This window comes from Nylanderia fulva, unplaced genomic scaffold (assembly GCF_048542155.1).
Source record: "Nylanderia fulva isolate GAGA-0341 unplaced genomic scaffold, ASM4854215v1 Scaffold127, whole genome shotgun sequence".
NCBI classification, from domain to species: Eukaryota; Metazoa; Arthropoda; class Insecta; order Hymenoptera; family Formicidae; genus Nylanderia; species Nylanderia fulva.
The window spans coordinates 7,919-34,028 of NW_028189485.1; the positions used below are offsets into that span (position 1 = coordinate 7,919).

The window sequence follows — 26,110 nt, forward strand, 5'->3', positions numbered from 1 at the left end:
GGCTGGTGACAGCTGAGAGTGGGCAGGGAGTATAGGGTATAAAGAAAGAAAGCGGGGTGCAGAAAAATAGAGTAAAGGTGCTAGGGAATAGCTAGGGAATTTAGGAAAGAAGAAGCAAGGATTAGGAAGAACGTAGAGTGGCGAGAAGTAGGCAAAGAGAGGGACAGGGGAAAGGAAGAGTATAGAGAGGAAAGCGGAGAGGATTTGGATTAAAAGGGTCTGAAAGCATGTGGAGTGGGAAGAAAGAGGGAGGCAAGGGAGCGGAGGGAGGAGGAATAATAGGATCGGTAGGTAAAAAGGGAAAAGAAAGAAGTGGAAGTCTAGGGAATATAGAAGATCTAATGAAGAGGAAAAAAAGGGAGTTAGAGGAAAAAACGGGAGAAGGGAGCGGTGAGATCTTTAAGAGAAGCAACAAGACAACGAGATCACCGGAAAAAGGTGGTGAAGAGGATGGAGAGAAGGAAGAGATCAAAAGATTGTTGCAAGATATGTGGCAAGAAATGAGGGAGATCAGGGAGGAAATAAAGGAACAGGGAGAGAGGATAAGAGGAGAGATGGAGGAGATAAGGAGAGATTACAAGATACAGATGGAAAGGTGGAAAAGAGAGAAGAAAGAAATGATAGAGAACATGGAAGGTATGAAGAGGAGGATAGAGGGACTGGAGAGGAAGATGGAGGAAAAGGAGGAGGGAGAGAGAGAAAGAAGAGAGCACACAGGGAATGGTTTACAGAAGAGAGTAGGGGAAATGGAAAGGAAATGGGAGATATTAGAAAAAGAGGAAAAAAGAAAGAATATAGTAATAAAAGGCTTATTAGTTAAAGAGGGGAAAAGAAGAGAGGGAGCCGAAAAATTGTTAGAGGAGATAGAGGCAAGAGCGAGGATAATGAAAATAAGGAAAATAGGGGAGGATAGAGAAATGGGGAGAGAAATGGTGGTGGTGGAATTGGAGAGGGAAGAACAGAAATGGGAAGTGATGGAGAAGAAAAAGAGGCTGAAAGGCAGAAAAGAAAGGATAGACACGGATTTAACATGGAAAGAAAGGGAGATAAGACGAAAGTTGGGAGAGATAGCAAGGAGAGAAGAGAAAAGAGGAGAAAGGACATGGGTAAGTAATGGCAAGTTAAAAATAGGAGAAAAATGGTGGAGATGGGATGAGGAGAAGGAAGTGCTGAGAGATGAGAAGGGAAATGTAAAGAATATGATAATGGGGGAAGAGGAGAGGAGAAAGGAAGATGGGCTAAAGTAGAGATAGAGAGAGAGAGAGGGAAAAGGAGAAGAGAGGAAAAGGATGGAAGGTAGTTTTCTGGAACGTAGCGGGAGTAGGGAATAAGGACATAGATTTTTGGAAAGGATTAGAGGAATGGGATGTAATAGTGTTATCAGAAACATGGATGGAAGAGGAAGGATGGAAGAAGATGAGAAGGTACCTACCGAAAGGATATGTATGGGGAGTGCAAGAGAGCAAGTAGAAAGAAGAAGAGAGGAAGAGCGAAAGGAGGCATGATTATGGGGATAAAAAAGGAGATTGCAGAGAAGGGAGGAATGATGGAGCTGAGTAAGGAGGGCTTTGTGGTAGGAAGAGTAAAGATAGGGAAGAAAAAATGGAGGGTGATAGGAGTATACGTAGGAGAAGGAATAGAGAAGGCGTGCAGGGAGATGGAGAAGTGGACGGAGGAGAAAGAGGAGGAGGTTTACACGATAATAGGAGGAGATTTTAATGCGAGGACAGGACAAGAGGGGGGTAGAATCAGAGATAAGGAGAATGCGGAAGAGGAGAGGAAAGAGGAAAAGAAAAGAAAGTTGAAAGACAAATTAATCAATGCAGAGGGAAGAAAACTACTGGAATTCATGGGAGAAAGAGGTTGGAGCATAATGAACGGTAACACAAAGGGAGACGAGGAGGGAGAATGGACTTGTACAGGAGGAAGAGGGAACACGGTTATAGATTACGTAATTGGAAATGAGGATAGCGGAGAGAAGGTGAGAAGGTTAAGAATAAGAGACAAGGTGGACTCAGATCATCACCCAATAGAAGTGGAGATAGAAGGATGGCAGAGAAGAGAGAGAAGAAAGTCGAGAGGAGGGAGGAGAGGAGTATGGAATGAGGAGGGCCGGAGGATTTTTGAGGGAAAAGTGGGGGAGATAGGAGAAATAGGAGGAGGAGAGGAAGAGATAGATGGAGAATGGGAAAGAATAGAGGAGAGGATGAAGGAAGTATTAAGAGCAACAGAGGAGGACTGGAGGAAAGGGAAGAAGGAGAAAAGAGGATGGTGGGATGGGGAGTGCAGAGAGGAGAAAAGAAAGGTAAGGAGGGAGCTGAGGAGATGGTGGAGGGAAGGAGGTGAGGGGGAGGAATATAGGAAGAGAAGAGGGGATTACAAGAGATTGTGTGAGAGGAAGAAAAAGGAAGAAAACGAGAAATGGGAAAAGAAGGCAGCAGAGGTGAAAAGAGAATCGGAGGTATGGGAAATAATAAACAGAGAGAGAAGAAGATGGAAAGGAATAAACGAAGAAATTGAGATGAGAAAGTGGAGAGAATATTTTATGAAGTTGTTAGGAGGAACAGAGGAGAGAAAGGTAAGAAAGGAAAGAAGAGAGGAGGGGAACAGGACAGAGGAGGAGGAGGAGGAGGAGGAGGAGGAGGAGGAGGAAATAAGTAGAGAGGAAATGAGAGAGGCAATAAAGAAGCTGAAAGCAGGAAAAGCGACAGGGATAGATGAGATTCCGAATGAGGTATGGAAGTATGGAGGAGGGAACGTGGAGGATTGGATGCTGGATTTTTGTAATAGAATATGGAGAGGAGAAGGATGGCCGAAGAGATGGATAGAGGGAGTGATTACACCGATAAGGAAAAAAGGGGATGGAAAGGAGGTGGAAGACTACAGGGGAGTAACCATGATGCCATCAATGTATAAGGTTTACACGATGATACTGACAGAAAGATTGAGGAAGGATGTGGAGGAAAAAGGGATAGTGCCAGAAAATCAGATGGGGTTTAGGAGAGGAATGGGAACAATAGACAACATATACGTGATGAATTATCTAATCAATAGACAACTGGAAAAAAAAGAGGGAAGGCTAACGGCATAATTTATAGATCTGAGAGCAGCATTTGACTCGGTAGACAGGGAGAAATTAATGGAGGCAATGGAGGAGAGAGGAGTAAGGAAAGGATTGAGAAGAAGGGTAGAGATGGTGATGAGAGAGACAACATGCAGGATAAAGATAGGGGAAGAAGTTGGAGAGAGTTTTTGGATTGAGAAAGGAGTAAGACAGGGGTGCCCATTGAGTCCAATACTATTCAACATCCTAATAGCGGACTTAGAGGAAAAAATGGGGAAGGTGAAAAGAGGAGGAGTAAGAATAGGAGAAAAAAGGATTTATACATTGGCATACGTGGATGATATGGTGTTGTTGGTAGAGGAGGAAGAGGAACTGAGAAGTATGGTAGAAAGGTTAGAAGAATATCTAGACAACAAGAGATTGGAGCTGAACGCAAAGAAGACGAAGATAATGAGGTTTAGGAGAAAGGGAGGAAGATGGAAGAAGAGGGAGTGGAGATGGAAAGGAGAGAAAATGGAGGAAGTGAAGGAGTTTACGTATCTGGGATATAGACTACAGAGGAATGGAGGACAAGAAGGACAAGTGAAAGATAGGATGAGGAGAGCGGCGGCTATTATGGGGCAAGTATGGGGAATAGGAAAGAGAAAGTTTGGAAAAGATTGGGGGAGAAGATTATGGCTTTTCGACAAATTGGTGTGGACAGTGATGAGCTACGGGGTGGAAATATGGGGGTGGAAGGAGAGAGAGGGAATGGAAAGGATGGAAGAAAGATACCTGAGATGGATATTAGGAGTAGAAAGGGGTACGCCAGGTTATATGGTGAGGGAGGAACTGAGAAGAGAGAAGCTGAGGATAAGAGCCGGAAAAAGGGCATGGAATTTCGAGAAGAGAATGGAGGAAGGAAGAGGAAGCGAGCTAGCGAGGAAATGCTGGGAGGAAATGAGAGAAAGGGCGAAAATAGGAATAGTGGGATCGGAGTGGGAAAGGGAAAGGGAAGAATATTTCAGGAAAAGAGGTAGGAGGATAGAGGAGGTGGAGGAGAGAAGAGGTATGGAGGAGGGATGGTTTGGGGAGTTAATAAGGAGGGATCTGGAGGAGCAGAGGAGGGAGAGGGAGGAGAGAATAAAGGGATCAGAATTTAACAGATGGTACAAGGAGGTTAGAGGAGAAGGAGTGCCAGAATACTTAAGAAAGGATTGGGGAGAGAGTAGATGGAGGAGGATAGCAAGATTCAGATTAGGAAGTGAGATTTTAGAAAGCAGGTATTGGGAGGAAGCAGAAAAGAGGAAATGTAGGATATGTGGAGAGGAGGTAGAATCGTGGGAGCATGTATGGGAGAGGTGTGAAGTGAGGGGGGAGAGGAAAGAGAGTTGGCAGGAAGTAGTGAGGGAGATACTAGGAGAAAAGGGAGAAGGGGAAGGATGGATGAGAGAGATAGAGAGAGAAAGGGAGATAAGAAAGGGGAGAGGAGAGAGAAGTGTGGAGAGAGTAGGAGGGAAAGAGGATGATGGAGGAGAGAATGACGTGAGGGGGGCAAAGGGGAAGAATGTTTAAGAAAAGAAAGCAAGAGGAAACGGAAGTCCAAGAAGCGTGTGTGTGTGTACATGGGGTTGGGCAGAAGCCAAGGGGAGATGGCCTGGACAACGGGCGACCCAAAGCGGAAGTCCAACCCCTTAGGACAGATAGGTTAAGTTAGCAATAAGATAGGTTAAGAGGTTAATAGCGAAGAGGTCATGGTAGCGTGCGTTTTATATTTTTTGTTTTTATTTTTGTTTTTGTTTGAATTAGCACCTTTGTATATGCGGCTGCTGTATTGTTAAATTGTAAGGGAATTGAAACCCCAAGGGGACCAATAAAATTTACTACTACTACTACTACTACTACTACTATATGACTCATTAAATTTATAGATTAATTCTATTATATGACTTATTATATTTACTAGATTATATATGACTTATTATATTTATAGATAAAAATTTTATTATAGATAAATTAAAAAATATTTTTTAATAAAAAATTAGTAAAAGATTATTAAATTTTACCTACACTATTTTATCTATATTATTAATTGTAAATATTATCTATATTATCCAATTTCACAAGTGTTTATACTGTATACTTTGAAGTGATAAAGTCGACTTCTTTTTCTCATAAAGCATGTCCCTGTCGGTAAGCAGATAGACAACCCGATATAATAATGTGTATGTATCAGAAACAACCTGTATATAATTCAATGTATATGCGCATATATAAAAAATCTCTAAATCTCTAATAAATTTCTAAAATAATAATAATATATTACAAAAGACGTAGACAACTAGAGAGTGATTTTTGAGTACTTTAAACCACTGAACTAATTAATTATTTTATTTATTCATTTATTTAATTTCCATAATTTACATCATCAATGTATTATTATCGTATCCTCAAAATGTATATAACGACGATATGATAATACATACATTGATAATGTGAACTAACATTATTTTAATATTTTCCTCTCATGATCTTCAAAATTCTTTCGTACAAAAGCTTTGGCGCATCATTAGCAAATATAAAGTCCATATGATTAAAATTGGCCCACGGCACTTCGTACATATCTATTACGTTGGGTAGAAAATGGTAAAACCTCTTTACATCCTTGAAGAAATTTTTTGAATTATTATATGCAATAATTTCTTTTAAGAGCAATTATTCCGATTATAAAAATATGAAATATTGTCTACATTTATATAAATCGCAAGTCACAATCTTTACTATAAAATCTTATAATTTAAATACTTTTTCATTACTTACAGTGGGATCTATAAACAAGTCGTTGTCGCCGTAATATATTGCTGTCGGTACCTTGATACTTGATATATTGTACGTTGGAGGTTCTACCGATTTATATATCAAGAGATTTTTCTCTGGACCGTAATCGTATTGACGAGGCGTACGCGATTCAATTATTTGAACGATGTGCACCATAGTCCTAAGCGAGACGGCGATGGGTAGGTGACTCACGATGAAAGGCAACCGAGTCTAAATAAGGAGTAAAAATATATATATAAACAGATGTGTATTTGTATACGAGGTTAAATCTGAACCCAATAAGCAAGAAATATTTAATCAACGTTTTAAAATGTTGATATTATATAAATATTCTAAACGTTATGATATAACCCAGCAAAAACCGATATATAATTGTTACATTGCTATAATAAAACGGAATATAACAGATAATATAACGTGTACGTTACATGTAACATCCATGTTAGTTGTAATTTCCCACTCATAGATGTAATATTTTAATATAACATATATTACATTGTAGTTATATTGTAATTATATCTATATATATAAGCACCATCTGTCTGTCTGTCTGTACCCGAACTACTTCCGCATTCGTGGACCGATTTTCGTGAAACTGGTACCAAAATGTTGTAAATTTTTCGGGGGTGGCTGCTGTGGGTTTTTTTTTAATTTTTTAATTTTTATTTTTTTCCTCAGAGGAGGGTATGTTTTTGCAAAAAAAATTTTTTTTGCAATATTTCTGAACACATGGTATCAAAATGTTGCAAAATTTTTGGAGATAGCGACGATGCGGTTTTTTTAAGTGTTACACTTCCACCCACTCACCCACCCACGCATTTACCCACATGCATGCGCATTTATGGACCAATTTTCACGAAATTGGTACAAAAATGTTGCAAATTTTTCTGAGAAAGCTGCTGTGTGGGTTTTTTAAGTTTACGCCCCCACCCACGCATCCACCCACGCAATCGCATATTTATGAACGGATTTTTGTAAAAATTGATACCAAAATGTTGCAAATTTTTTGGAGATGGCGACGATGTGGTTTTTTCAAGTGTTACACCTCCACCCACGCATTCACCCACACGCATGCGCATTAATGGACCAATTTTCACAAAATTGGTACAAAAATGTTGCAAATTTTTCTGAGAAAGCTGCTGTGTGGTTCTTTTAAGTTTTATCCCACCCATGCATCCACCTACGCATTCAAACATTTATTCACAGACTTTTTCGAAATTTGTACTTAGATTTTGTCCGGGATGGCTACTATATGATTTTAACAAATTTTTATCACTTTATTTATCCACCCACGCACCCACCCACGTATCCACGCACCCATGTGCATACGCATTTATTGACTTGGTCACACCAAGAAGTAATTTTTAAAAAATTTGCTTTTATTGACTGTATTGTAAGTGATGATCCACAGGAGCAATTAAATTTTCCAACTGAGTTTCTAAACTCACTGACACCTTCTGGAATGCCAGTTCATCGGCTTAAAATAAAAGTTGGTGCTACAGTAATCTTATTAAGAAATTTAAATACTAAAAAAGGACTTTGTAATGGAATAAGATTTATTATAACTAATTTGAAAAATAATATAATTTATGTAGAAGTTATAACAGGTCCTGCTCGAGGACAAATTGTTATGATTCCGAGGATAGATTTAATTACAAATGATTTGGAACTGCCATTTAAGTTTAAACGAAGACAGTTTCCTATTCGAGTGTCATTTGCTATGACAATAAATAAATCACAAGGACAAAGTTTAGAAAAAATTGGAATTTATTTGCCACATCCTGTATTTGCTCATGGTCAACTTTATGTGGCATTTTCTAGAGCAACAAAAAGAGAAAGTGTAAAAATTAAAATTGATGAATGTAGCAATCAAGGACATTTAATTGAAGAAAGTGAAAAATGTTTTACAAAAAATGTAATATACAGGGAAATTTTGTAAATTGAAGAATTATGACATTGTATGAGAGCTAATAATAGCGGGTTAGCGATGGGTGCATTAGAAATAAAAAAAATTGAGTAAAATGTAAAAAAGGATATAATAATTAAGTAATAAAAAAAATATTTAAAGTATATATTAACTAAAATAATGTTTTATATTTAAAAAATATGAAATTGTGTGGAAATTAAAATAAACAAGAAAATAAAAATAAAAATATATAATAAATATTTAAATATATGCAAAACGCGGTGTAAAATAAAATATCTGGGAGAAAGAAATAGATAACATAGTAGTCATCCAAAAAAAATTTAAACATTTATTTTGATATAAATTTCGTGAAAGTCGGACAACAAATGTGGAAGTAGTTCGAGGTAATACAAAAAAAGAATTAATTTTTTGTGTTAAAACGGATTTATAATATAGGCTATGAGGAATGAGAAAGGCTTTGAGGACCGCGCAAAGCGCGGTCCGAAAAGCTAGTATCAATATATTACCAAATAACACATTGATGTATTGATAAGTCAGTGTTATCTTGGGATATAATGACAATATATCTACAATGTAATATATGTAATATTAAAAATGTTACATCTATGAGTGGGAAATTACAACTAACATATACGTTACATGTAACATGCTTAAGTATATAACATTTATATACTGTGTTTGCTGTGAATGTTTGATAAATATGTTTAAAATATTATTAATAAATATTTCAAAAAGTATTTTAACTGATGTTTTATAAATATTTTAAAAATATTATTTAATAACATTACCAAAACCTTTAAATCAATGTCAAAGTTTATTCATGATGTTGCATACAATGTTAAAAACTACATACTTGACAACAATTTTATACATCACTCAAGTTTGCAGCAATATTGCAACAACATTGCAGTATTGTATATTGTATAGCAATATTGCGGAAATATTATATAGGCATAAATTTGCAATATAGTTTAACAACGTTGCAGCAACATTTTAGAAATGTTATGAAAATAAAATTCACGCAAAAAGTATTAGGTACAAAACATTCAGTCCGATCATGTATTTGGCACATTTCCAATAATTCAATAATAATATTACATATATATTTTATTGCATTATTGCTGCAATGTTATAGAACAATGTTTCTGAAAACGGACATTTTACCGTTGCTGCAACCTTGCAGCAAGATTGCTGCAACATTTCACAATGTTTATGCAATGTTGTAACATTGCAATGAAATGTTGCCACAATGCTGCTGCAATCTTGTTGTGCTGTATGAGTAATAACGTTATAGCAATGACTTTTTGCTTATTGGGAAGTATAATCGCACGATCCTGAAACGTAAGGATCATACTTCCATCGCGACATTTTATTACGGAAGATTAGGAAATATATGAAAAGATTTAATAAAAATTAGACGCAGATATTATGCGCAACAAACTTGTCTGTGTACACTCTTCTCTAATTATTTTATATAATATAATTTACTAACATGTAAATTTCTTTTTCATTTTTTTCTGTCTCTTTTTTTCTAATATCAAGTTATAATATATTTTAATTTTTAATATAAATTTATAATATTTTACACAATAAGTAAATAATTTTTAAATTCTGCTCTAGTTACTTTTATATAAAATATATAAAGAGAATTACTAAGCAAGTAAAGAAAAATAAAAATAGAAGTTTTTTTAAATAATTAGAGAAGAATATAAATACAAGTTTGTCATGTTTAATATATGCATCTGATTCTTATTAGCTATTTTTACATCCTATTTTTTTTGTATATTAGAGCCTTCTTAATTTATTATTATAATATGCAGAAGAATTATTACTCACAAAATTTAATTGCTCGGGATCGTAACCCATGGGATTAAATAATAAATTATTGACGCAGAACTCCGATTGGTAATAATCCAGGTTGCAACCGAGTAACGTCTTTAGTGTGTTATAAAAATCTTGCGGAAATAATTCGTTATGGAACAAAACTCGCAATAGTGGCTGCAATCAAAAATTTCTTTATTTCATCATGATAATTTACTCGTAAATAAATGCATTTAAACTTTTAGGATATTTTTAAAGATTAAGAATATTAAGATTTTTTTAAAGAAATTATAATATTAACAATAATTGTAACAAATTAGTTTTTAAAAACAGTAACAAGTAATGGCAACGAGCTACTTTATAAAGTATTTTTAAAAATCCTGAACAACCCAGGTAGTAAGCTGACGTCAAAATGACGTTATTTTGACGTTTAATTACGTGAGTTTGTTATCTGGGAAGATATATAGAATGTTATGTTGTTTATGCATTATTTTGTAACAACAAAAATATTATTTTTCATAATTTTTTTTTATAATTTCTAACATTAACTTTTAAAAACTCCATATTCATCTCGACTAAGAGCCAAACGCGATGTTATTGCGACAAATTAAGATAAGAAGATTTTTGGAAACTGAGGAATTTGAATCCTATGGTTGGGATCTCAGAAATTCCCCTTGTTTCTTCTCTAAACATCCCCTGTAAGAAAAAGACGAGAAAAATATTGGTCCGAAAGTCGGCTGAATCGGGAATCGAACCCGAGACCTTCCGCTTGCCGGGCGACTGCTCTTCCAACTGAGCTATTCAGACACTTACAAATCAATATTTTTCTCAATGTTTATACCCCCCCCCCCCCCACCAAGGCGTCGTACCTGGTCCAAACGCAACAAATATTAATAAGAATATTTTGTAAGTCAGCTCTCCAATTGTTTTAAAAACTCCATATTTATCTCGACTAAGAGCCAAACGCGATGTTATTGCGACAAATTAAGATAAGAAGATTTTTGGAAACTGAGGAATTTGAATCCTATGGTTGGGATCTCAAAAATTCCCCTTGTTCCTTCTCTAAACATCCCCTGTAAGAAAAAGACGAGAAAAATATTGGTCCGAAAGTCGGCTGAATCGGGAATCGAACCCGAGACCTTCCGCTTGCCGGGCGACTGCTCTTCCCGATTCAGCCGACTTTCGGACCAATATTTTTCTCGTCTTTTTCTTACAGGGGATGTTAAGAGAAGGAACAAGGGGAATTTCTGAGATCTCAACCATAGGATTCAAATTCCTCAGTTTCCAAAAATCTTTTTATCTTAATTTGTCGCAATAACATCGCGTTTGGCTCTTAGTCGAGATGAATATGGAGTTTTTAAAACAATTGGAGAGCTGACTTACAAAATATTCTTATTAATATTTGTTGCGTTTGGACCAGGTACGACGCCTTGGTGGGGAGGGGGGGGTGGGGGGGGGTATAAACATTGAGAAAAATATTGATTTGTAAGTGTCTGAATAGCTCAGTTGGAAGAGCAGTCGCCCGGCAAGCGGAAGGTCTCGGGTTCGATTCCCGATTCAGCCGACTTTCGGACCAATATTTTTCTCGTCTTTTTCTTACAGGGGATGTTTAGAGAAGGAACAAGGGGAATTTCTGAGATCCCAACCATAGGATTCAAATTCCTCAGTTTCCAAAAATCTTCTTATCTTAATTTGTCGCAATAACATCGCGTTTGGCTCTTAGTCGAGATGAATATGGAGTTTTTCAAACAATTGGAGAGCTGACTTACAAAATATTCTTATTAATATTAACTTTTAACATAAATTGCAAGCTCTTAAATACTATAAAATAAGTTTTAATAATAAAATACAGTTATTTCTTATCTTCTTGGCTATTCGTAGTTGTTCAATCGTCTAACATGAAATTTATTGGTGTTTCAATATTCATGCTAGAGACATATATATTTACTTATACACTAAAAAAAGTTATGGATTTCAAATAAATATCTATTTCAATAACGCCATTAACACTATTTGTTTGAAGCAAATAAATATTTATCTATTTTGAAAAAGGATTTCTTATCAAATAAGTATTTTTTCACAGCAAATCAATATTATTAGTTTCAAACAAAACAGGTGGTAATGGCACTATTGAAATATATATTTATTTGAAATCAATAGTTTTTTTCAGTGTATGTATTTATTTATAGTATTTAAGAGAATATTAAAAATTTAATATGTATAGTATTCTAAACAGTTATTTTATACAATATAAATTATTTTCTGATAGTATTTTTACCTATTATATTATTACCTGAATTTCTTTCAACAAATAAAGTAAAAAATAATGTTCTATACAATTATTTTACAATATAATTTATTTTCTAATAGTATTTTCACATATGTTATATTATTACCTGAAACTCTTTTATCAAATAAAGTACTGGTCGTATTGGACTTTTCATATGGTCTACGAAAACTGCTGGTCCGAAACTGAACATTATTTTCACCATTTCAGCAAATTTTGGACGCTCTACTATCGTTATGTAAAAAGCTGTTGTGCCCATAGAATGACCAATGTACGCGTGCAATGGTTGTGATCTCATATTTGTGATATATGTAATCATCGCGGGCACATCATATATTCCTTCTTCGTGAAAGCTGATAGAAAATACAATACATCTTCATAAAATATTTAAATATACACACGCATTTGTACATATACTTCTGTATATATAATATTAATATACATATATATGATATTAAATTATATATATATATATATATATATATATATATATATACACACACACACACACACACGCACATGCTAACGCACACGCACACGCACACGCATACGCACACGCACACGCACACGCACACACACACGCACACGCACACACACACACCCACACACACATATACAATATATATATATATATATATATATATATATATATAAAGTGCGCGATAAGTCCAGAACTGTCCAATATTTCGGAAAGGAAATATTTTAAGAAGAGATATGTTTTAAACGAGAATTGTAATGTTAAAAATATTTGAAGAAAACTTAATTGGTTTTACGGTTTGAACCTTAGATAATATTATTAGAATCGTACTAAACAGCATGAATTTTTTAAATGGGATTATTATATTTTTTCATTTAAAAAAATCAATATCTTACAAATTGTGTATAAAAGTGATGAAGATATTTAATTATTTTTGCGATATTTAATTATTTTTAAATTATTTTATACTTTAATGAGATATAATTTCATACATATAATGCTATAAAATATATCGTAAAATATTCAATTTCTGATTATCTTACCTCAATATTTTTATGCATGTATTATAATGTATTAACAAATGATACAATAATATTTATATAATATATGTATACATATATGTATATAAATTTAACGCCATTCCCATATTGTTTGTCCAAAAACTCAAAAAATTTTTATTAAAGTATCCAAAAATGCATTTGTTTTTGAAATAATTTTTAAAAATTTTAGATGAATATATTAGCTGTTTCCTTGAATCTTTAAGTAATATGTATAAAAAATTCTTTGTGTAAAAATTTTGATAATTTTATAACAAAAATTATTTATACATAAAAATAAGAAAGCACCGTATTGGTATATTGAAAAATAAATATAAGATGTATTTAGGAAAAATGCTAATTCTTAATTTTGTTGTAATTATATTAAATTTGCATTTACAAAAACTTCACTAAAGGAAAAACTATCTAATTTCAAAAAATTATTTTTTTTTTTAAATTAATACAATTGTCGCTCGTATATTGAAAACAAAGTGATAAATATAAGGCCAACTTATCGAGCTGAATATTCGAGATGTTCAGTCAACTACCATTTATTACATGTATAAATTATAAAACTACAGTCATTATATTAAAACTAACGCAAATTACAATCATTCTATAAACGTTTCGACCGCACGCGGTCTTCTTCAGTATAATTATTGAAATATAAATTCTTACAATTCACATAATATCGAAATTTAATTATAGTTATTCAGAATCAAGAGTTTTTGAGCAATTAACGCGTGTTTCAATCCGTCCTGTCCAACAATGTTCGCCTCGATATGATCCCTGATTTTGTTCAGATCTCGGATAGTTTCATCGTTAATATGCGAGAAATTAACCCGTTCCGTAGGCGCTGCGATTAATAAAAAATTACCGATCAACGTATGTCCAAATTATAATATGTATCCCCTACAATTGGTAGTATGCTTACCTATCATCGTTCTTCTTGACAATTTTGCTACTTATTAACAGTTATTAAGGATGACACATAACAAACCAACAATACAGAAAGACAGCTCATTTTAAACTCTACTTAATCGGAGAGCGTGCGTGTTTATATATGATCTAATATCTATGTTTTACTCGTTAATGACCTATTTGTCCTATTATTATTTCTTGTTCGCTAATATATCCAAAATATCAAAATACGACTCGCTAAGTAACTCAGTATCTTTGTTTAAATTTAGTCCATTTTTTTGTTCCTTGATATGTAGCATCTCAGAAATGAGTCTTTTATAATAATTATTTTCGTTGTCCATGATCTTAACATTGTCCCAATTAAAAGTATGATGTTCATTTATTATGTGTTCAGAAATTACTGAATGTTTCGTTGAGTCCAACCTAATATTATTTTTATGTTCTTTTATTCGCGTCTGCAATTGCCTCTTTGTTTGGCCTACATAAGATGCATTACAATTATTGCAACTGATCTTATAAACCACATTCGAATTGCATGGATGTTTAGTTTTATCTTTCTGCGCTTTAATAATATTATCCAGTTTGTTGAGACATCTATACCCTACCATACAATTTTTATTTTTTACCGAGGAAACAATCATTTCTGAGATCCCATCTATATACGGAATGACAAAGAATTTTTTATTGACCGAGTCATTTCCTATACTTTTTGTTCTTTCTATGTTGGCCTGTCTCTCTATAATGCTCCCCTTAGATATGATGTGTTCTATCCGATGATTAATTTTGTTAAAAATCAGATCAAGAGGGTAACCATTGCTTCTGAGTATATTAATAATTAACTCCAAATTTTTATTAAAAAATAGTGGATGTGATAGCAATAGACATCTGTCTACAAGGTTATATATTATTCCAATTTTGTGGCATAATGGGTGGTTTGAATAAAATGATAACGTCCTTCCTGAGAAGGTTTCTTTTTGATACCAGTCTATATATATTTTGTTATTAATAATTTTAAGTGATAAATCTAAGAAATTCAAGCTATGGTTAACCTCTTGTTCGACCGTGAATTTAAGTCTTTCATGATAGTTGTTAAAATTATTCACAATCTGAGTCATATTAGTCATAGAGGTGGCCACTATTATGTCATTCACATAACGAAAATAAAACAAACATTCCAAATTCAACGCTTTGAGAACTGTATCCTCAAGATCTTGTATAACCAGGTCTGCAATAATTGGTGATAACGGTGACCCCATAGGGGTCCCAAACGTCTGTTTATAAATTATGTCATCAAATGTAAAATATGTAGAAGTCAATATGAATTTTATACCCCCCAAAAATTCGTTTTTCGGTATTTTAGTATTTATTCCAATGTGATCCCATCTATCGTTAATACCGTCAATCGCAAGATCCAGAGGAACGTTCGTAAACAAAGACACCACATCCAAGGAAAACATCCTATCATTCTCATCAATCTTTTTACCAGACAATATGCTGTACAAATCAAAACTATTATTAATATGACTTTTCGCTTTGGGTAGGCTAGTTCGTAAGGTGTTTTGTAAAAACGAAGCCAGCGAGTATAGAGCTGTATCAACCGATGAAACTATGATTCTAACTGGATAGTTTTCCTTATGGATTTTAAGTAATCCATACGCTTTTGGAAGGAGAGAATCACTACAACGTAATTTATAATATTCGTTTTTTGAAATATAATCTTCTTTAAGCCATCTCTTCAACAAATCATTCAAATCGTTCTCTATTTTTTTGCACGGATTTTTTTTAACAATAGTGTAAGTGTTGACATCTTTTAAAACGTTTTCCATTTTGTTAATATAATGAGATCTTTCCATTGCCACCGTAGCATTACCCTTGTCCGCGCGTGTGAATAGAACATTCGGATTGTCTTTACAAAATTTTATTAAATCTCTGTGTGCACCAAGTAATTTTTGTTGACTTACGTCATTTTTATCCTTCGTGTTCAGAAGTTGTGCAAATTTTGGAACCGCGATATTTCTGATCGTTGTGAGATTATTAATATTATTTCGTTTGCTATTACTCTCTATGTCCTTGATGAATTCATGTATCGCTGTTTTTTTACTAATATTCGGAAGACAGAATTTATCACCCATTTGCAACAGATTAGAAACGTTAGGCGGAATGTCTGTGTTGGAAAGATTAACAAACCATTTTTTATTAGTATTTTCCAAAGGGTTAATTGTATCATTGAGAAATTTATTGGCTTCTATGTGTATATTGATCTCCTTGGCATCATTAGTGATTGCCCTGAGAGAATTTTGTGATATTTTCGTCGGTTGTGAAGTTTCAAAATGTAAAGAACAATGTATATCTATAGGTTTGATGCTGTTGATATACTTATAGTGTTGTTTTCTCTTAAGCCAATTGAATTTCTTTTCGTGTGCAGTAACCAATCTGTTGTGGCAATTTTTAAAAGCAATGTTATGATGTTCGAAAATTCTATTCCACGCGAGTACAGGTAAACGATTAAATAACCCGCTGGTGAGATGAAAAATCCTATTTTGTAATGACGAATTTTTGGGGGGTATAAAATTCATATTGACTTCTACATATTTTACATTTGATGACATAATTTATAAACAGACGTTTGGGACCCCTATGGGGTCACCGTTATCACCAATTATTGCAGACCTGGTTATGCAAGATCTTGAGGATACAGTTCTCAAAGCGTTGAATTTGGAATGTTTGTTTTATTTTCGTTATGTGGATGACATAATAGTGGCCACCTCTATGACTAATATGACTCAGATTGTGAATAATTTTAACAACTATCATGAAAGACTTAAATTCACGGTCGAACAAGAGGTTAACCATAGCTTGAATTTCTTAGATTTATCACTTAAAATTATTAATAACAAAATATATATAGACTGGTATCAAAAAGAAACCTTCTCAGGAAGGACGTTATCATTTTATTCAAACCACCCATTATGCCACAAAATTGGAATAATATATAACCTTGTAGACAGATGTCTATTGCTATCACATCCACTATTTTTTAATAAAAATTTGGAGTTAATTATTAATATACTCAGAAGCAATGGTTACCCTCTTGATCTGATTTTTAACAAAATTAATCATCGGATAGAACACATCATATCTAAGGGGAGCATTATAGAGAGACAGGCCAACATAGAAAGAACAAAAAGTATAGGAAATGACTCGGTCAATAAAAAATTCTTTGTCATTCCGTATATAGATGGGATCTCAGAAATGATTGTTTCCTCGGTAAAAAATAAAAATTGTATGGTAGGGTATAGATGTCTCAACAAACTGGATAATATTATTAAAGCGCAGAAAGATAAAACTAAACATCCATGCAATTCGAATGTGGTTTATAAGATCAGTTGCAATAATTGTAATGCATCTTATGTAGGCCAAACAAAGAGGCAATTGCAGACGCGAATAAAAGAACATAAAAATAATATTAGGTTGGACTCAACGAAACATTCAGTAATTTCTGAACACATAATAAATGAACATCATACTTTTAATTGGGACAATGTTAAGATCATGGACAACGAAAATAATTATTATAAAAGACTCATTTCTGAGATGCTACATATCAAGGAACAAAAAAATGGACTAAATTTAAACAAAGATACTGAGTTACTTAGCGAGTCGTATTTTGATATTTTGGATATATTAGCGAACAAGAAATAATAATAGGACAAATAGGACATTAACGAGTAAAACATAGATATTAGATCATATATAAACACGCACGCTCTCCGATCAAGTAGAGTTTAAAATGAGCTGTCTTTCTGTATTGTTGGTTTGTTATGTGTCATCCTTAATAACTGTTAATAAGTAGCAAAATTGTCAAGAAGAACGATGATAGGTAAGCATACTACCAATTGTAGGGGATACATATTATAATTTGGACATACGTTGATCGGTAATTTTTTATTAATCGCAGCGCCTACGGAACGGGTTAATTTCTCGCATATTAACGATGAAACTATCCGAGATCTGAACAAAATCAGGGATCATATCGAGGCGAACATTGTTGGACAGGACGGATTGAAACACGCGTTAATTGCTCAAAAACTCTTGATTCTGAATAACTATAATTAAATTTCGATATTATGTGAATTGTAAGAATTTATATTTCAATAATTATACTGAAGAAGACCGCGTGCGGTCGAAACGTTTATAGAATGATTGTAATTTGCGTTAGTTTTAATATAATGACTGTAGTTTTATAATTTATACATGTAATAAATGGTAGTTGACTGAACATCTCGAATATTCAGCTCGATAAGTTGGCCTTATATTTATCACTTTATTTTTTTTTTATTTTAAAAAAGAGTACCTAAAATCCCAAAATTTCCAATCTGATGTTGATAGAGAAATGTGCTTTCTAGAATAAGTAGTACCACGCATATTAGCCAACCAAACATCATACCCCTGATCCGCTAATAAATAAGCTAGAACATAAAATGTAAAAATATTTGCAATACTTGATTTCCTTTTTTTTTCATATTCCATATTTTTATCATATTTTTACTATAAAATAGTTTTATAACAAAATTAACACCGTAACTTGATTTATAATTCACTAATTACAATTCTAAATATAATCGTATATGTAAATTATATAAATATATAAAATACACACACACACATGTATGTATATATGTGTGTGTGTGTGTATTTTATATATTTACATAATTTACATATACGATTATATTTAGAATTGTAATTAGTGAATTATAAATCAAGTTACGGTGTTAATTTTGTTATAAAACTATTTCAGATATATATATATATATATATATATATATATATATATATACATATATATATCTGTATACAGATATACATCTGTATGTAACAAAATTTCTCTCTCTCTCAAAACTCAACTTTTAAATTCCAAAAAATTTCAAAAAATAAGATAAACTAAAATTGTAACGCAATTCTAAGTGCATTAAAATATTTTTGTTTCTTGCCATTTAAATTCAATATTTTTTTCTTCAATATTTTTTACTTGAAAGAAAGATTAACGATATGATGTGATTAACATTACTGGTATATCTTTCAATGATTATATAAAAAGTCGTACCGAGTGCTTTGCCTTTACCAAGAGTGATCCAAACACTGTCGTCGTTAAAAGCACCATGTACCAGTAATACAGGTAGAGATGCATTGCCACCTGGGATACGATGTAACGTCAAAATATAGCCATCTTCTGTTATTACAGTGTGAGTTTCCGTGGAGTAACCTGCTTTTTCTATTATCTCTGGCTGAAAAAAGAATAACGAAAATGAGAGTATAATATAAAATAACAAAACACTTTTGTGTATTATTAATTCAATCCCTGGCTATGCATTAAAACCTATAAAAATTTACTTGTGTAGCCTTTATATGAAAACCAATAATCAAGTACTCGCGAAAAAAATGAGGATGTCGCGTATAAATACACGGTCGGTCTGGCCCTTCATGCATTTACTTGGAGCTAGACACTACAGTATCTCTTGATATTTTCTTAATAATGTAGCGTTTTACAATAACAATATAAATATAAAAGATCATATACAATATATAATAAATATATAGGGTAATACTATGATAATAATTACATGATAAAAATAATAAAATTTAAAATAAAATCAAATAAACATTAATGACATCTAATTAAGCATATAATTATAATTTTCAAAAAATATAAAATAATTAAAATATTTTTGCGAGGTAAAGTGTAGAAGTCAATTAAAATTATTTTAGAAAAAATTGTAGAGGATTATATATTGTTGTCCATATCTCTCTAATATATAATATGTATGTATCTAATAATGTTTGTGTAGACACTGATAGAGTGTTCAATTAATCATTCACAAAGTTCGAAACCCCGGAACATCTTGAAAAATTTTAAGTTTTATAAAAAAATGTTTCAGATAGAAATTGTTTGAAAATATTTACTGATCTCATCATTTGGACTTTGAATGATATTGCCAAGGCCAAGAAAAATAATCTTGAATTTTTTAAATGTAACCACAGTATTTTTTAATATATTTTTTAAATTGATTCTTAACAATAATCTGCATAAAAAATAAATAAATAAATATTAAGAGTTTAACTAGGCTCTGTAATATATAAATATAAATTTAACATATATAAGATAGGCAATAAGAGCCAAATCGCGGATGACAGTGCGTTATTCTAAACGAAACTAAATTTTTTCGTTAGAATTAAATACCTGTGCACAAGGCACCAAATTTTTACTTGGACACGGCCAAGATATAAAATTGGAATAATCTCTACAAGAGATTTTTAATTCCATGTATCCCCTATTCCCCCTAAAGAAATAAAGTGCGAGAGAAAAATATAGATCCGAAAGTCGCAGAATCGGGAATCGAACCCGAGACCTTTCGCTTGCCGGGCGACTGCTCTTCCAACTGAGCTATTCAGATCCTTTCGATTCTATACTTTTCTCTGTTATATATATTAATGTTGGTAAATAAACGCCTTTAAGCCAGCGTGTATAAATTAAGAGTTTAACTAGGCTCTGTAATATATAAATATAAATTTAACATATATAAGATAGGCAATAAGAGCCAAATCGCGGATGACAGTGCGTTATTCTAAACGAAACTAAATTTTTTCGTTAGAATTAAATACCTGTGCACAAGGCACCAAATTTTTACTTGGACACGGCCAAGATATAAAATTGGAATAATCTCTACAAGAGATTTTTAATTCCATGTATCCCCTATTCCCCCTAAAGAAATAAAGTGCGAGAGAAAAATATAGATCCGAAAGTCGCAGAATCGGGAATCGAACCCGAGACCTTTCGCTTGCCGGGCGACTGCTCTTCCAACTGAGCTATTCAGATCCTTTCGATTCTATACTTTTCTCTGTTATATATATTAATGTTGGTAAATAAACGCCTTTAAGCCAGCGTGTATAAATTAAGAGTTTAACTAGGCTCTGTAATATATAAATATAAATTTAACATATATAAGATAGGCAATAAGAGCCAAATCGCGGATGACAGTGCGTTATTCTAAACGAAACTAAATTTTTTCGTTAGAATTAAATACTTGTGCACAAGGCACCAAATTTTTACTTGGACACGGCCAAGATATAAAATTGGAATAATCTCTACAAGAGATTTTTAATTCCATGTATCCCCTATTCCCCCTAAAGAAATAAAGTGCGAGAGAAAAATATAGATCCGAAAGTCGCAGAATCGGGAATCGAACCCGAGACCTTTCGCTTGCCGGGCGACTGCTCTTCCAACTGAGCTATTCAGATCCTTTCGATTCTATACTTTTCTCTGTTATATATATTAATGTTGGTAAATAAACGCCTTTAAGCCAGCGTGTATAAATTAAGAGTTTAACTAGGCTCTGTAATATATAAATATAAATTTAACATATATAAGATAGGCAATAAGAGCCAAATCGCGGATGACAGTGCGTTATTCTAAACGAAACTAAATTTTTTCGTTAGAATTAAATACCTGTGCACAAGGCACCAAATTTTTACTTGGACACGGCCAAGATATAAAATTGGAATAATCTCTACAAGAGATTTTTAATTCCATGTATCCCCTATTCCCCCTAAAGAAATAAAGTGCGAGAGAAAAATATAGATCCGAAAGTCGCAGAATCGGGAATCGAACCCGAGACCTTTCGCTTGCCGGGCGACTGCTCTTCCAACTGAGCTATTCAGATCCTTTCGATTCTATACTTTTCTCTGTTATATATATTAATGTTGGTAAATAAACGCCTTTAAGCCAGCGTGTATAAATTAAGAGTTTAACTAGGCTCTGTAATATATAAATATAAATTTAACATATATAAGATAGGCAATAAGAGCCAAATCGCGGATGACAGTGCGTTATTCTAAACGAAACTAAATTTTTTCGTTAGAATTAAATACCTGTGCACAAGGCACCAAATTTTTACTTGGACACGGCCAAGATATAAAATTGGAATAATCTCTACAAGAGATTTTTAATTCCATGTATCCCCTATTCCCCCTAAAGAAATAAAGTGCGAGAGAAAAATATAGATCCGAAAGTCGCAGAATCGGGAATCGACCCCGAGACCTTTCGCTTGCCGGGCGACTGCTCTTCCAACTGAGCTATTCAGATCCTTTCGATTCTATACTTTTCTCTGTTATATATATTAATGTTGGTAAATAAACGCCTTTAAGCCAGCGTGTATAAATTAAGAGTTTAACTAGGCTCTGTAATATATAAATATAAATTTAACATATATAAGATAGGCAATAAGAGCCAAATCGCGGATGACAGTGCGTTATTCTAAACGAAACTAAATTTTTTCGTTAGAATTAAATACCTGTGCACAAGGCACCAAATTTTTACTTGGACACGGCCAAGATATAAAATTGGAATAATCTCTACAAGAGATTTTTAATTCCATGTATCCCCTATTCCCCCTAAAGAAATAAAGTGCGAGAGAAAAATATAGATCCGAAAGTCGCAGAATCGGGAATCGAACCCGAGACCTTTCGCTTGCCGGGCGACTGCTCTTCCAACTGAGCTATTCAGATCCTTTCGATTCTATACTTTTCTCTGTTATATATATTAATGTTGGTAAATAAACGCCTTTAAGCCAGCGTGTATAAATTAAGAGTTTAACTAGGCTCTGTAATATATAAATATAAATTTAACATATATAAGATAGGCAATAAGAGCCAAATCGCGGATGACAGTGCGTTATTCTAAACGAAACTAAATTTTTTCGTTAGAATTAAATACCTGTGCACAAGGCACCAAATTTTTACTTGGACACGGCCAAGATATAAAATTGGAATAATCTCTACAAGAGATTTTTAATTCCATGTATCCCCTATTCCCCCTAAAGAAATAAAGTGCGAGAGAAAAATATAGATCCGAAAGTCGCAGAATCGGGAATCGACCCCGAGACCTTTCGCTTGCCGGGCGACTGCTCTTCCAACTGAGCTATTCAGATCCTTTCGATTCTATACTTTTCTCTGTTATATATATTAATGTTGGTAAATAAACGCCGTTATATCTTGGCCGTGTCCAAGTAAAAATTTGGTGCCTTGTGCACAGGTATTTAATTCTAACGAAAAAATTTAGTTTCGTTTAGAATAACGCACTGTCATCCGCGATTTGGCTCTTATTGCCTATCTTATATATGTTAAATTTATATTTATATATTACAGAGCCTAGTTAAACTCTTAATTTATACACGCTGGCTTAAAGGCGTTTATTTACCAACATTAATATATATAACAGAGAAAAGTATAGAATCGAAAGGATCTGAATAGCTCAGTTGGAAGAGCAGTCGCCCGGCAAGCGAAAGGTCTCGGGTTCGATTCCCGATTCTGCGACTTTCGGATCTATATTTTTCTCTCGCACTTTATTTCTTTAGGGGGAATAGGGGATACATGGAATTAAAAATCTCTTGTAGAGATTATTCCAATTTTATATCTTGGCCGTGTCCAAGTAAAAATTTGGTGCCTTGTGCACAGGTATTTAATTCTAACGAAAAAATTTAGTTTCGTTTAGAATAACGCACTGTCATCCGCGATTTGGCTCTTATTGCCTATCTTATATATGTTAAATTTATATTTATATATTACAAAGCCTAGTTAAACTCTTAATTTATACACGCTGGCTTAAAGGCGTTTATTTACCAACATTAATATATATAACAGAGAAAAGTATAGAATCGAAAGGATCTGAATAGCTCAGTTGGAAGAGCAGTCGCCCGGCAAGCGAAAGGTCTCGGGTTCGATTCCCGATTCTGCGACTTTCGGATCTATATTTTTCTCTCGCACTTTATTTCTTTAGGGGGAATAGGGGATACATGGAATTAAAAATCTCTTGTAGAGATTATTCCAATTTTATATCTTGGCCGTGTCCAAGTAAAAATTTGGTGCCTTGTGCACAGGTATTTAATTCTAACGAAAAAATTTAGTTTCGTTTAGAATAACGCACTGTCATCCGCGATTTGGCTCTTATTGCCTATCTTATATATGTTAAATTTATATTTATAAATAAATATTATTAAAGACTACTTACTTAACGATGATGTATATACAAGTTTGGGAAATTTTGTAGATGTAAATGTATGCGTATAATTTTTCAAAAAATATGATGCGTAACTACGCATTTGTGTCTGACCCCGCGTCCATATTGGACGCGATTTTTACTGGACGACAAGAATACAACTTTTTTTAAGCCCTAAAGCAAACGAAGCTGTGTTTGGTAGATTTTAATTTGCGAATCTGGCTCAGAAAATGTCGTATCACGTCAAGTTTTTGAAATATTCTAATCTAAAGGTGCAAAAATGAGCTTTTAGGCCATTTTCAACGACCTATAATATTTTTAACAATTTTTTAAAAATATTTAGGTAAATAGCATATTAAAGTGTTATACAGGGTGAATTTGAAATAAGTTTGGACCGTACAGGATGTTGTAGAGAATGAAAATATAAGCAAATAATATAAGTAACAATTTTGCCTGGGATCAAATAATAATTGTAAAAATTAGTAATTAGTTTTTCGACACTTGGCAGTGACTTTTTTCATTTGACGAATAGTTATCGATATAAAAATTAAAAAGTGTCTTATTTTTAAATCTCTGTTTTACGAAAGCAAACGACTATCTTAATTTTTCATGTCAAGGAAGAAACTTTTAAGTAGTTTAAATTAACATTAGCAGCAGTATGTAATTTTTACAACCAATAGTTTAATTCTGAAGAATGAAGCGAGAAACTTTGAGAATTTGTTAATAAATTCCGAACTCATTGGCAGTGGCAACAAAACGATTTGTTTATGCACATCAGCTGATAGTGCTTAGTTGCTAAGTGTCGAAAAACTAATTACTAATTTTTACGATTATTATTGATCCCAGGCAAAAACGTTACTTATAAAGGTATATCTATACGTGTAGCGGAAATACAAGGATTTACATATCTTGAAAAGATAAAACAGATTCGAATCATAGCAATCGAGTAAGCGTGGTAAAGGTTAAGAATAGCACTTTAATATATTATCTATCCAAATGTTGAAAGAAAATATTTAAATATTGTTTTAAAAAAGGTCTAAAATCTCATTTTTGCACCTTCCAATTAGAATATCTCAAAAACTTGACATGATATATTTTCTGAGCCACATTTGTAATCAGCGCATCAAAATCTACCAGAAACATTTGCTTCATTTGCTTTAAGACCAAAATGGTGTCGATCAGTGTAATTATTTCTTTATTAAAAATGTAGACAGAAAATGTATAAAAAATATTTTTTGTTAAGGAATAACGCTATGTACTTACAAATAGTGAGCGTGAATCAAGTGTCATCATGTATAAGATTGCACTTTTTAATCAATTTTTGACAACGTTGAAGATATTCAACTAATCGGAATAATGAAAACTTTAAGCCTTATTGTAATTAGTTAAAGTGTGTACTTACAGTGTTGAAAATTCTATTGGAATTGAGCTCATTGTTCGAGCTAGATCGAATTGTTTCCACGAGTTTGTTTAGCCCGATGGTCGCCCCATCAAGACAACGGTAAAACGACAACAAACATATAAACCCTATCAATCTTATTCCATCCATAATTAACTATACTAAACAGTAAATGAAAATGGACAACCCGAGAGAGTTTTCTGGAGTATCGGGATATGTATTATCAAAGAAGAAGAAGGGCAGAAAACAAGCGAGTAAATATGAATAAAGACTGAGCGCATTAACATCCTGTCCACTATTTGTATTTATAATGTTACATCGATGACGTGAGATATTATGCTAATAGAAAAAAATAAATTACATACTGATTGATAGAAAGAGCAAAGGTTGTACTGCGTTACTGACCACGTTCAATAGAATCAACAGTTTGACAAAGGTTAATAGATTTTTTCATATACATTATATGAAGATATAATAATTATATAATTTAATGTGTATAATATATAGTTTAATATATAATACAATATGTATAAAAAATTTATAAATTGTTAAAATTATAATAACATAATACAAAAGGCGTGGACAACTAGCTAACAATATTTTTGAATATTTTAAATCACTGAATTAAATTATTTACTTATTTATTTATTTTATTATTTATTTATTTATTTATTATTTATTCATGTATATATATTTCTTTGTTTATTATTATTTTTTTTACTTTGTATATTTATTTATTTAACTTCTATAATTTAGATCACCAATGTACCTATTATCATATCGTTGTTACATTGTTTGTATATTTCCCT

General features: G+C 32.9%; 2 protein-coding genes across 3 annotated transcripts; one reads left to right on the top strand and one right to left on the bottom strand.

The window, feature by feature from the left end:
- Positions 1-3,097: 3,097 nt before the first annotated feature.
- On the top strand, positions 3,098-4,805 carry LOC146724524 (uncharacterized). The gene has a single exon (XM_085479663.1). The coding sequence runs from the start codon at positions 3,140-3,142 to the stop codon at positions 4,616-4,618; it is 1,479 nt and encodes a 492-aa protein (XP_085335789.1). The 5' UTR covers positions 3,098-3,139; the 3' UTR covers positions 4,619-4,805.
- On the bottom strand, positions 3,949-25,659 carry LOC114930690 (lipase 3-like). 2 transcript variants are annotated; one of them, XM_085479664.1, is made up of 7 exons: positions 25,305-25,609; positions 18,956-19,136; positions 18,206-18,320; positions 12,026-12,269; positions 9,645-9,806; positions 5,864-6,091; positions 3,949-5,707 (listed from the first exon to the last, which is right to left on the bottom strand). In XM_085479664.1, exons 1-7 carry the CDS (start codon positions 25,449-25,451, stop codon positions 5,555-5,557), a joined length of 1,230 nt encoding a protein of 409 aa, XP_085335790.1. In that variant the 5' UTR covers positions 25,452-25,609; the 3' UTR covers positions 3,949-5,554. The 2 variants fall into 2 exon arrangements, with proteins under 2 accessions (XP_085335790.1, XP_085335791.1); XM_085479665.1 differs by lacking the exons at positions 3,949-5,707; positions 5,864-6,091 and adding an exon at positions 8,604-9,142 and having other exon boundaries at positions 25,305-25,659.
- Positions 25,660-26,110: the final 451 nt, after the last annotated feature.

Coding starts and splice junctions, on each gene's coding strand:
- LOC114930690 (XM_085479664.1), bottom strand. CDS start 25,451: ATGGATGGAATAAGATTGATAGGGTTTATATGTTTGTTGTCGTTTTAC. Junction 19,137..25,304: donor CCAATAGAATTTTCAACACT/GTAAGTACACAC, acceptor TTCTTTTTTCAG/CCAGAGATAATAGAAAAAGC. Junction 6,092..9,644: donor ATCCCGAGCAATTAAATTTT/GTGAGTAATAAT, acceptor CTCCTTATTTAG/ACTCGGTTGCCTTTCATCGT.
- LOC146724524 (XM_085479663.1), top strand. CDS start 3,140: ATGGAGGCAATGGAGGAGAGAGGAGTAAGGAAAGGATTGAGAAGAAGG.